This window comes from Cylas formicarius, unplaced genomic scaffold (genome assembly GCF_029955315.1).
Source record: "Cylas formicarius isolate icCylForm1 unplaced genomic scaffold, icCylForm1.1 PGA_scaffold_10__41_contigs__length_53128322, whole genome shotgun sequence".
NCBI classification, from domain to species: domain Eukaryota; kingdom Metazoa; phylum Arthropoda; class Insecta; order Coleoptera; family Brentidae; genus Cylas; species Cylas formicarius.
The window spans coordinates 21351889-21367819 of NW_026844214.1; the positions used below are offsets into that span (position 1 = coordinate 21351889).

The window sequence follows — 15931 nt, forward strand, 5'->3', positions numbered from 1 at the left end:
ATTTTTTCGATAGGATGTTTTGGAATGTAAACCAAAAAGAACTCTTATGACACCGCAAAAACAATCATACTTAATAAAACTCTAAGGCCGGTCCAGACACTCCGTTTTGCACAACGTTTTGTCTCCGCAGTTCAAGACGTTGTAGACAAAACGTTGCGTGTGGACCGGAAAACTGCGCAGTTTTGAGTCCGTCGGGAGGACTGCACAGTTGCAGCGATAACTGATCTCGTGAGCTCTGAAAACCGTGACCTGCGCAGACATGTCGTTGCGTGTGGACACTTACTCCGTTTTCCAATCCGTTTTGTTCCTCAGTTTTCTCTAATCATCCGACCATGGCAGATCTGCGGCAATGTTCTCGCGAGTTTTTGACGGATTTTATTTCACATTATGAAAGTTTTCCGTGCCTTTGGCGAGTTAAATCTAAAGAGTACAGTGACAGGGACAAAAAGGGGGAAGCGTACGAGAGATTGGTTGAAAAGTTCAAAGAAATAGATGTCAACGCGAGCAGGGAGACAGTGGTGAAGAAAATCAATTCTTTGAGAAGCGTTTATCGCAAAGAATTGGCAAAGGTAAACAAATCGATTCGATCTGGGGCTGGAGAAGACGAAATTTACAAGCCATCTCTGTGGTATTTCGATTTGCTGCATTTTCTCAATGATCAGGAGACACCAAGGCCGTCGAGGAATACCATGGACGAAAGTGAAGAGTCTGTAAACTGCGACGAATCATCACAACTGGTAAGAAAAAAAACAACAAAATTTCCTATTATTACCTAATCGCTTTATTAACTGAAACATATTCTTTTATTTAATAGGTACAATCAGCTTTTACAATGTTTATTACAAGTGTCTACTAAAAAATTACAAGTACCAAATAATTATTTATGTACGCCATTCATTGTTTAAAGTTATAAATCTATCTTGCCAAGGAACAGACCCCTCATTGTTCAAGTACTCCTTGAAATGATCTCTGACCCCGTTAGCATTGTTCAACATGTGGCCTCTTGGTCCACGCTGTAGGTCGTGCACTAATTCTGGGTTACATCTTTCACCTAATTGAACAGTACATTTAGAAATATTTTCCTGATCCATACTTTCTGGAGGGGTGTAGTTTTGGGGGGACTTTCTCCGCAAAAAGTTGTGTAAAGCGCAACACGCAAGAACTACAGTATCGACGTTGTGCATCTTTAAATTAATACTTGTGTGGAAAATACGAAATCGGGAAGCCAAAATGCCGAATGTGTTTTCAACAACACGCCTCGCCCTAGATAGGCGGTAATTAAAAATTCTTCGGTCCCTTGTTAATGTTTCTCGTCGATATGGTTTGAGAAGGTCTGGACGCATAGCGAAGGCTTCATCCCCAACAAAAACATATCTTAAAACTCTGTTTGAACTTCCAATGGATCGGGGTTTTGGAATTTTTAACTCGTTGTTAACGAGTTTTTCATAAAATTGAGTGTTATTTATGACTCCTCCATCTGAGATCCGACCGTTTGTTCCTATATCACAATACAAAAACTCGCAATTGGCATTGGCTATTGCCATAAGAACAACACTGTGTGTTTTTTTGTAATTGAAATAATAGGACCCACTTCCTTTAGGTGGCACAATTCTAATATGTTTTCCGTCAATTGACCCTAAACAATGAGGGAACTGCCACATTCTTTCAAACTCCGCTGCAACTTCCATCCACTCCTCTTCAGTCTTGGGAAACTGAAACAAAACAAAAAAAGAAGAAATATTGCAAGAGTTTCATCATTGAAAATTTGTAAAAATAATAAAAATATGGAGATCAATAATACATTTATTGTTTAATATTTTCAGGTGGAAGACGATGTGCAAGAAACTGTTATTGACAGTGGGCCCAGTGAAGCTGCTACTACCCCTGCTACTCCTGCTTCCGAAGCATCTACGAGTACTTCCCATTCTGTCAATACCTCGCACAAGTTAACTCGTAACAAGAGGAAGGCTGTTGGGAATGATGATGGCACAATTGAAGTCCTGCAGGTGATAGGGAAGAAACTGGAATCGCTACAGGCAGATGATGCATTTCAGGTATTCGGAAAACATGTGGCTAATAAACTCAGAGAAGTCCCAAATTCACAAAACATAATTGCTCAGAAACTAATTTCCGACGTTTTATTCGAAGCTGAGTTGGGTACGCTTACCAGAAATTTTCGAATTGTTGACATGAAAAGCCAGCGACAAGATGATTTTGGTTCAATGAATGCCACGAATTATTGGCCTCAACAGAATACGCCACATCAAATCAGAATGCAACAAAATCTTTCTTCACAAGTTGGACAATACCACTCCTTCTCGCAGCAGCCGCAGCCTATGCCACATAACTACGCCCCAGAACAAATACCTCACACTCAGGAGTATGAAACAATTGGGAAAATTCCGGCAGTTTCATGCATCATCCCACAGCAAGGTGAACAAGATATACAGACACGCGCCCACCAAGCCCCTGCCCACTCTCCCGTTGGAACCTACTTGTCATCATTTCAACCAAACTGAAGTATACTTGCGTGCATTTCTATTGCTTACCATAATAACTTTTCTACAATAATAAAGTTTATAATGTTCAATTAAATAATAAATCGTTTATGGAAAATAACAATATTTCTTACCTTCAAGTAATCCTTCTTCAGCACCTTGTAGATAGCTTCACATGTTTCGGGAATGATTTCACTTAGCGATTGTTTTGATATAATTGTTGTGAACTCCAGGTCTTTGTAACTTCTGCCGGTTGCCAAAAATCTTAAAGTTGCTGTTAGCCTTTCATGTGGTGATATTGCTGCTCTCATACAAGTATTTTCTTTCTTGATATGCGGTGTCACTAATTCCAATAAGTAAATATACGTGTCCATGTCCATTCTCAAGTAGTTTCGCCAATCATTAGGTTCGTCACGTAATTCACTCAATAATCTTATATGGGAAAAGTCCCGCCTTTTTAAAAGCCATTTCCGTGACCATTTTGAACGAACGGTTCCTCTGATGTGTTCCAATCTTTTTTTTTTTTACAATACAGCAGGCGAAAATTGACCACAGGAGAACCTCCTCCATGGCGATATCACACAAAACTGAGCGGAAAATACAAGACTGCACCGTCAAGACTGTACCGTCTGGACGCTCAAAGTTGCAACGGTTTCATTCCGTCTTAAAACTGCGCGGATTTAAAACGTTGTGCAAAACGGAGTGTCTGGACCGGCCTTTAGAAGGTGTCGTATTTTTCTACTCCCGTCTGTAAAAAAACCTAATTACGCACCGATCTAGCGTGCGGGAAGCGTCGCTTTACCACGCCAGTTTCGTTTCGCACGAATCCGAGCCACTTCGGATATTTCCGGGATTTTACCGCACGGGTTTGGGAGCAATCGGATGTTTTCGGAGATATTTCCCATGCTTCGAATTTTGACGTTTGTCCATTCTGACAGTCATGTCAGTGAATGTATTCGTGTTTTGCTAAAATGTACCCAAAGACTAACGGTCCTAGAAAAAGTATAGTATGCAACACGTTCGGTAAACTTTTTAACTCGTTTACCACACTTTTTGCATAATATACTATTGTTGTACTACACTAACAATTCATTTTTCCTACTAGGTTATGTTCGGTGGCATTTGATTAATGGCATTGCTCTTTCCAAAAAAAAAAAAAAATAGCAACGTGTGCGATCACACGTTGCTATTTTTTGTTCCATTTTTGTGTAACAAGTTTTATTAATAATGAATTTTAATTGCTATTTCGCGAATTTATTCACGGAGCCAAAAGAATATCACAACAAGGAACTGTTTGGTTAGTAACTTAGATACCAAATTAAAAAAGAATTGGGGAACGACGAATTATTTAATGAATAAAGTAGTAGTAAATGGACAATGGCGCCATATCCATTGTGCCTTTACGTTTGAGAAATCTGTAGAGGTTACCATCAATAGTTAAATAAGTACCATTTTTGCTAAATAACAATAATTGTTCAATAAACGGTATTCTTATTCCCCAGTTTTAACCATATGAGTTATCAAGTTAATGAAGCACTTCGTCTTGTAGCTAGGAAGAAGTTCAGCTGGGAAAGCCGCCATTTATATTCTACATGCAGGCGACGCTTCGACGAGATAGGATCTATATAGTGATACACTTTTTATTGTATTTTCACATTTTATAGTAGTTGTCACCTTTTTTGGAGTTGTTACTATCCATTTTCCATCTTGAATTTTAAAAACTTGGGTTTCTCTAAGTCGGACTTCATAAGTTTCAGTTACATTAGGCCTACGGAACCTGGTAGTCGGTTCTTTAAATAAGTAATGTACGCCCTTTACATAGGTATTGATTTCCTTGTAGTTCAATACATTTTTGATCCATAAAAGTATATTTGTTCTCACTTAGTATAAAGTATCGTTTTAGGGGTATATTGACATAAAATTCAAAACAAACAGCGGTTTCTGTTTTTTCAAGTATTTCATATATTAAATTATACATAACATTCAATTGGTGTATGACTATATAGATTTGAAAATATTCAAAGTCGTTCGATTGTTCTAATGCTATTTTCTTAAATGTTTCTTAGATTTGCAGCATTTTTGATTTTAGGACAATTTGGTAATGTGAAACATTTGATATTGCCTTATGAAACACATTGATTGCCTTTTCTAATAATTTTATTTGGTTAATGGAATTGGTTTTTAGTTTATTTTGGTTTTCTTGCAGTTCCTTAATTTGTGTTTCATGTTTTTCCGCATCAGTTTGATCTAAATTACCAGTAATACATTTAATAACAGAACCAATTGTATTCAATAAGTCGCGTTTATTTCTTAGTTCAGCAGAGTATTGTTATTATTTTTTAGTTTTTTTTTAGCAATTTTGCTTGATTCTGAATTATAGCAATTTTTTTTACAGTTCCAAATTGATCTAGGGTAATCGTTTATCTTGTAGAATTCTACGTCGTGTTGTTCCAACGAATCCGAGCCATCTGGAACAGTATTCACAATTTTAGTCACATTAACGTGAATTGTTTTTTTTTGTTTTCTCGCTTTGGATCTCTTGTTATTTTCTTGAATTTCCGGAATTGTTTTTATTTAATTTACCTGCTTGATTTTCGATACGTTCATAAACTGTTACACCGGTTTGAGGTTCAATAGGTTTTTTCTTTTCGTTAATTTTATCGATAATTTTTTGTCTCTTAATTAGAGAGCTATCATGGTTTTTATCATACAGGAGTATTGTATTTGTTTGGTGAGAATTAACATATTCAGAATAAACTTGTGAGGGGATTAAAGTTAAAAGGTCTCTTGTATCAGTGTGTCCCAGTACAAATTCAAAAGGTGTATAATTTGTGCTTGAATGTATAGTTAATATAGGCAATGATTGCATAGGGTCAGGCGAGGCTTATGATGGATGGGCCCGCCCTCCCTCGGATCAAGGAGCTGCTTAGACTGACCAGAAGGGAGTGTAGAGCACTAACAGGGGCCTACACAGGACATTGCAGGCTTAGGAGGCATCTTTGCTTGCTAGGCATTGCAGACGACCCGGAGTGCAGGTGGTGCATGGAAGGGGAGGAGACCCCGTATCATCTGCTCACCGAGTGCCCTGCTTTGACATGGGCAAGATTGGGAGTCTTCGGAACGGCACTCATCGATCCAGACTCAGTGCATGGTATTGGGCTAAAGGAGTTGCTGACCTTCTAGGAGGGGCGGCATTCTGGACGCCCTCTATACCATATAGAGCGGTCTGGGGGCACAACGGGCCCATCTGGTGGCCTAAGTGCATGGACGCCCGCGAGGGCGCCCCCCTTTAATACCAATACCAATACCAATTGCGTAGGGTATGAGCTTAATTATTTCAGATTTATTATGGGATTTTTTGACTAGCCCTAAATATTCTATTAGATTTGAATGAAGTCTTTCTGTAGGGGAATTAGATTCGTGACGATTTGGTGATGTGAATTTTTATATTATGTATTTTTAATAAGGAGTTTAATACATCATTTTCAAATTCAGTTCCATTATCTATAATAGAAATATTTATCCTCCTACGTGAAATGTATCGATATGAATGATTTCAAATGGTTTAGATAATGTTTCTGTAAGAATCAACGGTTGATGAGGTTGTTTTCGGTAATATTTTGCTCGTTTACAAATTTCACAATCGTTAGTATATGATTTTAAGGATCCCCAATAATAATTACTTGTTAGGAATTTAGATGTTTCATCGATGCCTCTATGATTTGTTTTTCCTTCATGTTTATAACGAATTAACATTTCTCCTTCTTCTGGGTTAACATTATTAATAAATTTTGTACATTCCATTATTTTACATTATTGAAAATGCTTTGTTACAAAAAAAAGTGAACATATGTTTTCATAGTCTTTAGATGTTCTTCAAAGAATTTAGTCAAAATAGTTCAATTTTCGGGAATTATTGCATTCGTAATGTTACGACCATTAAAATTTTCGGTTTTATATTTTATACAAATAGAATAAGAAGTAGTTGGTTGTGTTTATTGTTGATTATTTTGTCTAATATGGGAATTTTCTGGAGGGATTCATTTTAATTTACGTTTACCAGATGCGTCTGCCTTTTTTGACATTATCTATATGGCGCTGTTTATTAAACACTCGCTCCGCTCATGTCAAATAAACTCATGAGTCAAATGCCGTTTACCGCACTTGTTGCATAATATACTATAGCAGCTGGTTTAATACTCATAGTGTGAGAAAATAAATCAATTATTTTTTTCACTGCTATTTTAACCTTTTGTGAAGTTCTAGGGGGAATTATAATTTCAGAATAAGTTTTTAGATACTTTCTTATTATGTATTTTTCCAATATGGTGTTGATAATATAAAGGAATTATATAATATTATATAAGGTGTTTCAAGTTTAAAATCACTGATATTTATTTTCGCATGTATTTATTTCAAGAGGTCTACTCCAATGAGTCCGTAAAATTTTGTAGGTAAATTATAGAGATAAAATTAATGTACTTGATCAGGGCAATTAAATGAAAGTAATAGTGGAATGGTCATTACTACTACTACTACTACTACTACTGCTACTACTATGCAATTCGGAAAATATTTATACGCTAATTCTGGATTAATAAAGCTTTTTGCGCTACATGTGTAAAATAAAAAGTCGTTGATTTCTTGGAAATAAATTATAGGCAAATCGGAATGTTTATAACCATTCAGGAATATACAGGTATTATTGAATAATCTCTAATCTAATAAAGTCGTTAAGACTCATGTAACAGTTGTAACGTTTCAGGGAAAATTATAAGTTAAGGAGATAATTATTTATTTTTTTAGTAAATTAGTTTATTTTCCTTTCTGTCCGTACTTACTTGAATAAAAAAATACTTTAAACCACACTTATTACATTATAGATCCACAAAAATAAAAACATTTTAATGCCGATAAGTCATAAACCGATAGTGTTAGGCGGCCTAAACAAGAGCATGTTTTCTATGAAAAATTTAGCATTCTTTCCGATTATCATCATGTTTCGAACATAAAAAAATCGATTTATCTAAATAATGCTGTGAAACTAGCGGAAGTTGCGAATTTTTATTATTATAGTATAAACAATGTGTGTCTGGTGGCTGATATCTCCAGTCTTTATGAATCACCCAGTATAATTGAAACTGCTTTTGTAGACCTTTACATTTTTCTAAACGCATTAAAACATTGTTTCAAAATAATAATAATTAAGAGAGATATAGTACATTACCAAATTGTTGCGTCCTCTAAAACTGTTTGTTTTAAATTGAGAAATAGTTGTTTCTTAAACATCCCGCTAACTTTTATCAATCACGGCTACTTGTCTGGCCCCGAAATCCAGCTGCATCATCATCGGACTTACGTCGTTTATCAAATTTATTTTCGGGGTCGTGTTATTTATGGATCCCGCGGACCAATTAATTTGGGGCGGGTTTTAAGAAAACGCTTTCCTTAATTACATATTAATTCAAGAATCATTAATAAAAAAGATTGATTGCGGAGCTTTAAATATTAATTAGCGAGAGAGAAATTCTGTCCCTCTTGAATTGTTAAAATGTACTATTGAATTAGCGCAGGCAGTTGATTCTAAGCAAATGCTTGGAAAAAGTTGAAAGGTGCTCCGAATAGAGAGGCTGCAACTTACTAAGTATATACTCTGATTATGGGAATTCGGGAACAATTATTTGATAACGCTGTAAATTAATTTCCATGCATTGAATTCGCGTATTCCCCATGGCCTTTCCTACATTAGATACAACGCGGGGGAATTGCATTGCCATTTTCCCATTATCAAATATTATGATCAATTCGGTCGCCTTAATGCCGGTCCAACTTTCTCGCTGGCGAAATTATCGAATTCTCTTGAGATAGATGTATAATTAAGTACTTCTTCGCATATTCTGATCAAGACTAGTAATCTAGTGCTGGTTTGAAAGTCATAGGCAATGATAAATATTGATGAAATAAGATATTTTGAACTTTCATTGTCTTTCTTATGTTCTTATATAACGTTCTAATCGGTTAAGTGTAAGCCTAAATTAATGATGCTTGACGGAGCGCTTATGCCTATTATTTACAATTCAATTCGCAGTAAACATTCTTAATATTTAAAAAAGGCTTGCTCAAACACTTGGGATTCTGGCGACTGCTGTTTCTTTGAATTTCCTCCTAGTCCACTGCTGTTCCTTACAGACGATTTTAGCTTTTGTCTACCTTATGCCTGTCTACCCATTCGTCAGCCACACAGTATTTGTGCGTTTTATGCGCATTTTATTGTTGGGTATTTTTTGTTCCTCACTTGTAAAGGTCTTTTTGTCACGCCTACAAAACCGCAATCACTTCTTAGTGTCGCTCTGGCCGGAAGGAGAGTAGGTTGGGCATCATTTTCCATAGTTTCTACTCGTCTTGTCCGGTACCCACGTCATTCCAGAACTCTGCCTACAAACTTAGATTATTATCTACTTAATTTCTTATAGTAGCGCCTGAGATAACCAAAAATAGTGCTCATCCAAAACCCTAAATTTAAGTGAACAAGTGTACAAATAGTATTGTATGTACGTATGTATGTATGTATGTATGTAAGTAGGAATGTATGTATGTATGTATGTATGTATTCAAAATAGTTTGAGTAGTGTAAATAGTGAAATTATATTATATTATTATTTGATTGAACTGATAAGACATTTTTAAATAGGCAACACCCCTGATACTTGGCGTAGCTTTTTCTCCTTTATTCAAATTCTTGTTGCAAAACTTCTTATGTAGTGTTTTAAGTTTCGTAATTAATCTTGTCAGTTGCCGTGCAGTCGGTGCTCAATCACCTACAATTTCAATTGACAAATTCTCTATATTCATGTAGACTATAAAGAGTATCATTTGAAATTACCTCAAAAGGCTTCTCTTCAAAATCGAAAAAATCACTAGCTATCATGTCAAAACTAACCAAAATACAATATTTAATTGTCTCAAGCAATAATTTCAGAAGCGTTTAAACTTCGAATTTGCATGACTAGTTGATCAGTTGCAGACGATTTAATTCGAATTTAAAAAAATATTTTCAATTTTGTAGTGCATCCGATGGAAGCAAACGTAGGCTTAGTTTTATCTCCCCTTTCCAACTTTATCTCTTTTTTTTCCAGATGGTATAGCACCGAAGAGCACTATAACAAATAGTTTCCGGGAGCTCCAAGGATTGGTGATATCTTTTCCGCTATTTTCCGCACTCTTCAGTAATACTTATTACTACTTCGCGTGTGCAACCTGTAGGTAAGATATTTTTATAAATCAATTTATTAATTCAGTTGTACTCTAATATTCGGTTTAGATAAAATGTTAAAATAAACTGCCGTTTATTGGGATTATATTTTTAACACTTAACATTGACATTAACTTTGCTGAAACAGACTGTAAAGTATCAATCTGAATTACAACACTACTAGCACCATTACACTTTACTCTTCACCTATCACTATTACAATTACTCACTTTACTTACGCCTATCAGCGGTCTGGACTGCGACGCTGTAACCGAAAACTATAGCGAAAGGGAATGAGGCAACGAAGGCAAAGAAATCGTTTATTACACTTATGTGTTTCTGGGAATTTTTCAATTTGCAACAACTAATTTAGTGTATATTATTGCTACCATAACTACAACTTGAGAACAAATTCCAAGTGGGAAACTAAATTTATATATTTTTTAATGCAATACCCTGCATATTATTGCATTAGTAGATACTCCCTTTTATACTTTATCGTCTGTTATCGTCTATACAGAGTGTTATTGGATTTATGGTCATTTTTTATTCATTATTTTTTTGAAAATACATTGAATGGTCAAGTTTACTTACACTTTTTAAAGCAGAGGACGCATATTATGAACTATTCCAAACGAAGCGAGGTAGAGAATGTGGTTCGTTCATAATGAAGCTCCTGCATATCATTCCCATCAAATTTCGAACCACTTGGACAGGAAAAGATTGTTCGATTAGATGGCCACTTAGATCTCCTGATCTTAAAAAGATTGCCTTTCAAAGTGTTAGTCATGAAACGCTAGCGAATACTGCTCAGTCGTTTAAAGACCGTGTTAGGGCGTGTATCGAAGTCGGTGGCAGACATTTCTAGAAATAAATGTAGTGAAATCTAATTAGACAGTTCTTTGTTGTTTTGCAGTTTTGTTTCTCGTTTTTTTGTTTTTTTTTTAACTATTAGCAATATTACTATTGCATTTTTATAGTTATCCCTAGGGTAAAATAATGTTTAAGTTGCGCGATTCATAATTTTATGTTGCTTTAAATCTCGGATTTAATAAATTATTTTCGCATTGTATTTTATATTAACATGTTAGGAACTCTATTTCCTGATACTTATTTCTTTTCTGTGGACTATTCACGTTCAGGTAATATTTATTTTGTTCTCAATCTTTTGTTGCCTTGATATTTGATTTGATATATTGATTTGATATATTGTTGCCTTGATATTTTCGCACAGTTTGAAAAATTTCAGCGTTTTCAAGATTATTTATTTTAAGATTTTTATAAGAGACCGAAAAAAACTTTCACTGCAATGAAAACAAATTTATGGAAATACGAATTTCATTTTAAAATATAGTAAAACGCAAAAACTAAAACTATAGGTTTCTATTCTGCAATTAATGTTCAAAATGATTTCCCGTTACTATGATGCATTTAGTGATAGGTTTATTGAAAAACTGGCTGACTCCCAAGACCAACGATAAGGAAATTGATTATTTAGGTAGTCTCTTGCATGAAAATCATTATTCTTCCTAAGTCTAAGGATCATCCAGACAATCGGCAAATTAAAATATAAATAAAATATAAAATAAAGAAAATTGAGGTACAGCTCGCCGTTAAAATTAAGTGGTAGTTCAATGGGTTCTAAAGTCCAGTCAGAGCAATTGTGTGGTTACGTCATAGCATGTCAATTTTGAGATCCACATCAAAAAATAGTAGGAATGCAGCTAACATATACGGATCATTTTTAATTACGTTACTATACGTGACGTATTTCAATCTGGGTAGAAGATTTTGCACAGGAGTAAAGGGATAAGGATAAAGCTTTTCGTGGGGAAAAACTTTACGAATTGTAGATTTGCTCACTCCGGTTCCCAATGCCAATTAATTTGGTGCTAATTTCCTAATTTTCAGCTACTTGGATTAGAATTTCCTCTTCCAGCTCGGGTGCTATCATTTTTGGTCGCTCCACAAAATCCCTCATGAGGCGGAACCAATTAGTTTCGCCGAGTCTGTTATAAATATTCTTAAAAAAATTTACATTCTTAAAAATTTTTACATCGGTTTGGATACATCTATGAACTCAAAGCAAATTATAATGCTCTTGTGCGTATAAACATATCGTGCCGCGCATCTCCACGTTGGAAAACAAGTTATGTCTTGGAATTGGAAAACTAACCAAAACTTTTAAAAAACACATTATCGCAATTTGTTTTCGTCAAAGTCTACTTTGAAAAAAATTGCAGGTATTTTATAGTATCTGTTTTCGTCACTATTTTACTGTATTTTATTGTAATTATATTAGTCAAAGCCTACTTTGAACTATTTTGCATGTTCATGTAACTGTTCAATTAGGTTCAACAAAAATCTCAAATGCGAATTTCTCGAAAATTGCGACTCAAGGGGAAATTTATTTCACTTAAAAATTAAAAATCTGCGTACACTAAGACGCAAAAAAGTTAGGAAGTGTCAAATGCACGAAAAGTACCATACATAGCGCCCTCTACACTTTTGTCCAAAAGTATTCTCGAAAATCGATTTCTCATATCAAAAAATCCCGACCTGCACAATTTTTGAGGAATTATTGTATCTCGGTTAATATCAACTTTTGAAATAAGGTAAGTTTCGTTAAATCATAATATTTTTACCTAAAGAATTACGTCTTTTGTCATGAACCATTATTTATGAGATACTTTGCAGAACAAATATATAGTATGTATTAAAAAAAAAGTGAAAATCAAAAAAAGAAAAAAGGAGAAGGGCACTACTGGAGAAAAATAATAACAGCGAAAAGCTAGTCAATATGATAAAAAAGTTTTTCTCCTCATGTCTGTAAAATGTCTAATTACACATCGATCTAGCATGCGTCACTTTACCACGTCAGTTTAGTTTCCCACGGATCCGAGCCACTTCGGATATTTCCTGGATATTACCGCACTGGTTTGGGAACAATGGACTGTTTTCGGAGATATTACCGCACGGCTTGAATTTTCATAGAAAAATTATAGTATACACCGCTGCACTCTGTTCGTGCCAAATAAACGCTTGTGCACACTTGTGGCATAATGTACTAATAAACGCCCGAAATTTACTTAAAACTGAATTCAAAAAGTGATGATAATAATCTAGACAATGTTGGTTTAATGCAAAATTTCGTGCAAAAACAAAATAGTTTACTGCTGCATGAAAAAGTTTGCAAATACAAACTGTTTAGTATAAGCCAGATACGGACAAAAAAGAGCAAAAAAAACATTAAAATTTCAACAACAATTATTGATGGATAATCAGCTAATTTAATCTTTTATTCCTGATCTTCAAGCGCAACAACCGTAGGTCTATCTTCTATATAGCTACATTGTAGTAGCTCGTTTCTCATTATGTTACAGTGGGGTTGTTTTCATCTTGATTAACATTTATTGGTTTATTAGTTTTTAGTTGGGTTAATGGAATCTTGAAGATCCTTCTGTACAACCATAGTTCAAAAGCATGGGGCTTTGATTTGCTTTCTCCTTTCAGGGTCCATTTTTTGCACCAAGTAGAAGTACTGAGTACTCATAGCATATAGGGAGTCGTATTTTTTTGTATTTAATGTATTGTGTTGTATTTGATGGTCTCGATCACTGAGCCCATCTTCAAGAAGGCGCCTTCGCCTTTAGAATTCGATAGCGATTTTCCTGAGAATTATCCCACGATTCACTTATCATAATTCCGTGCAATGCTTGACTCGCTTAATTGTCGACTGAATTATGTAAAAATTTACTTTCTTTGTCAATGATCACGAACGTAGTTTTACTAGTGTTAAAATCAAGTCCATAGGTTGTACTTGTTTCTGTAATTTTATGCATCAAGTTCGGTAGGCCTTCTGTTGTGTCAGAGAACACTAGTTTACGCAGGTTAATACCTGACACTATTTATTGAAAGATCTTCATCTATGTCTCCTAAGGCCTCCTCAAAAATGTAGTCAGAGTACAAACTGAATATAATAATAACGATCAAAACTTTTTGAAAATCCAATGATATGAAAAAAACGTTGCAGTTTACATCTCTGCATTTAGACGCTAAAAAACACTTTTCTCTTATCGATTTAGTGCGATCCATTTGCCTCACAAATGCGATAAATCCTCGATGACTTTTGGAATTAGTTTTAACATGGGGCTTATCAAATTTATTGTACGTTAGTGTCCACAGGTGTTTGCCCCTGCTTTTTATTGTATTTGTTCTTCATCCAGTAACTTAAGTATTTCGTCCAGGTCAGTTGCTTTTCTTCCATCTTTCATTTGTCTGTGAGCTGCAGTTATTTCTTCGGGGAGTACTTCAGGTCCTGTACTATTTAAAATGATATATTCTTGTTGTGCTCTTAGATGCATTTTCTAGCTTCGTCCTTATTTTTTGTTTGCATTTATATTGTTTAACAACTATTTTCAATAGACTTCATAATCGCTACGGCTTACTAGGCCGCAGAGTTTGTTGATTTTTAGAAGGCCTGAAAAATAGTGACACTTGGTATTAAACAAGTACAACTTCTCATGAATCCGGATATAAATTAAGGGTTTTTGAATTGTCGTTTACCGCAACCGAGGTCCACTTTTTGGTCGATTCGGTTAACAAATCAACGTCGCTTAATAACGCGACGGAATTCCTGTAACCCAAATGCTAATTTATTCGCTCTATTAGTTCGAATAAAGGGATGGAGTGAGGAACAATTCTGGGTCCGACAGGGTCAGATTTTAGTTTGGCGAGTCGTCGCAAACCCCAGCTGGCGATTCGACACTCTCAAATCTCCTCGCTAATGAAACGCATCTGTCAGGCGTTAAAACGGTTAAATCCTTTAGCGGCAACCAGTGGCGTAGCGAACTGCTATGGACGTGGAGTGACTCAGGAAGGAGTTGGAAGGGAATGAATTGTAAAGTACATGGCCATAAAATAACGCAGCAGAATTATTCAAATATTTTAAATACTGAGCACGTTGCCGACGAATAGGGGAAAAGCTCGTACAGTGATAATGCTTCAATCTTAGAGAAAGAAAAATTCTAAAAGACTTCAAAAGATCAAGTCTTCAGCAAACCTTTACTGTTTATGAAACTGCAACTAGGAGTTTATTATTAGTTATTTGAGAAATTAATATAAAATACTGCTAGCATAAATTGCTGACATCAACAATAAGATTTTTTTAGGGATATCCGATTCCTTAATTTTTGCTACGCTCTATTCTTGAGGATCTTTCAAAGTTCAGTAAGGCTTCTACAGGTTCTGCAGGTTCAGAATTAGACAGTGAGTTGGCTTACAGAAATTCGATCATCCAGGTTCATAAGCACTTGTTTAATAGCCAGTGTCACAAGGCTAGAAAATGCATCTAAGAGCACAACGCCAATCTATCATTTAAGGTAACACAGGACCTGAAATAAGCAAATAGCCTGGACCAAGTATCAATGGAAATACTTAATTTACTGGATGAACCATAAATAAAATCAATAACAGGAATTTTTATCCATATATATTCATCTAAGGAAATCCCAGCGGAATGTCTAAAATCTCAGTTTAGAACGCTACAGAAAAATGGACGACGGTCTCTCAATAATCAGGCTTATCAACCTGCGTTATGCAGATAATACAATATTGTTTTTCGACAGAATGGAGGGCCTACAGAACTTGATGGATAAAATTATGGAAACAAGTAAAACCTATGGCCTTGATAATAACATTAGTAAAACTAAGTTCATGACCATCGACAAAGAATTCATTAGGGGAGCAAATTTTTACATAAATCAGGCGACAATCGAGTCACACATTGTAAGGAATTATGAGCATCGGTCTCAATTGTAATTGGAAATTGGCATTGGAGATTAGAAAGGCCAATGGGCCTTCTTGAAGATGGGATCATTGATTAGTACCATTAAAGAAAACACAATAGATTAAATACAAAAATACGACTCCTTAGATACTATGTGTTCTCCGTATTTATATATAGCGCAGAAACATGAACCCTGAAAGGAGAAAGCATATCGAAACTCCATGTTTTGGAACTATCTTGAAGATTCCATGAACCCAACTATAAATTAAGCAACTAAAAAGTGTCAAAGAAGATGAGTACAACCCCAGGGTCACATAATGAGGAACAAAGGCAGATAAGAGCTACTACAATGTATCTTTATTAAAGATAGAAGGCAAAAAAGCCCTTGGACGA

At 35.2% G+C, this 15931-nt stretch overlaps 2 protein-coding genes across 4 annotated transcripts in view; one reads left to right on the forward strand and one right to left on the reverse strand.

Annotated features, from left to right (window-relative positions):
* The window catches only part of LOC132700937 (nephrin), a 746572-nt gene that overhangs the window by 73420 nt on the left and 657221 nt on the right, over nt 1–15931 (reverse strand). The gene's annotated exons all lie outside the window — the stretch shown is intronic.
* Nucleotides 173–3209, forward strand: LOC132700946 (uncharacterized). Of its 3 annotated transcripts, none has more exons than XR_009618702.1 (4): nt 173–737; nt 1824–2054; nt 2149–2433; nt 3034–3209. XR_009618702.1 is itself a non-coding variant. In XM_060668556.1 (4 exons), exons 1-4 carry the CDS (start codon nt 333–335, stop codon nt 3045–3047), a joined length of 936 nt encoding a protein of 311 aa, XP_060524539.1. In that variant the 5' UTR covers nt 173–332; the 3' UTR covers nt 3048–3209. The 3 variants fall into 3 exon arrangements, 2 of the variants coding, with proteins under 2 accessions (XP_060524539.1, XP_060524532.1); XM_060668556.1 differs by having other exon boundaries at nt 173–569; nt 663–737; nt 1824–2433; XM_060668549.1 differs by having other exon boundaries at nt 1824–2433.

Excerpts from the sequence above, each read along its gene's own strand:
- LOC132700946 (XM_060668549.1), top strand. The coding sequence starts at position 333 with ATGGCAGATCTGCGGCAATGTTCTCGCGAGTTTTTGACGGATTTTATT. Across the intron at positions 738-1,823 it reads GCGACGAATCATCACAACTG|GTGGAAGACGATGTGCAAGA; the intron begins GTAAGAAAAAAA and ends TAATATTTTCAG.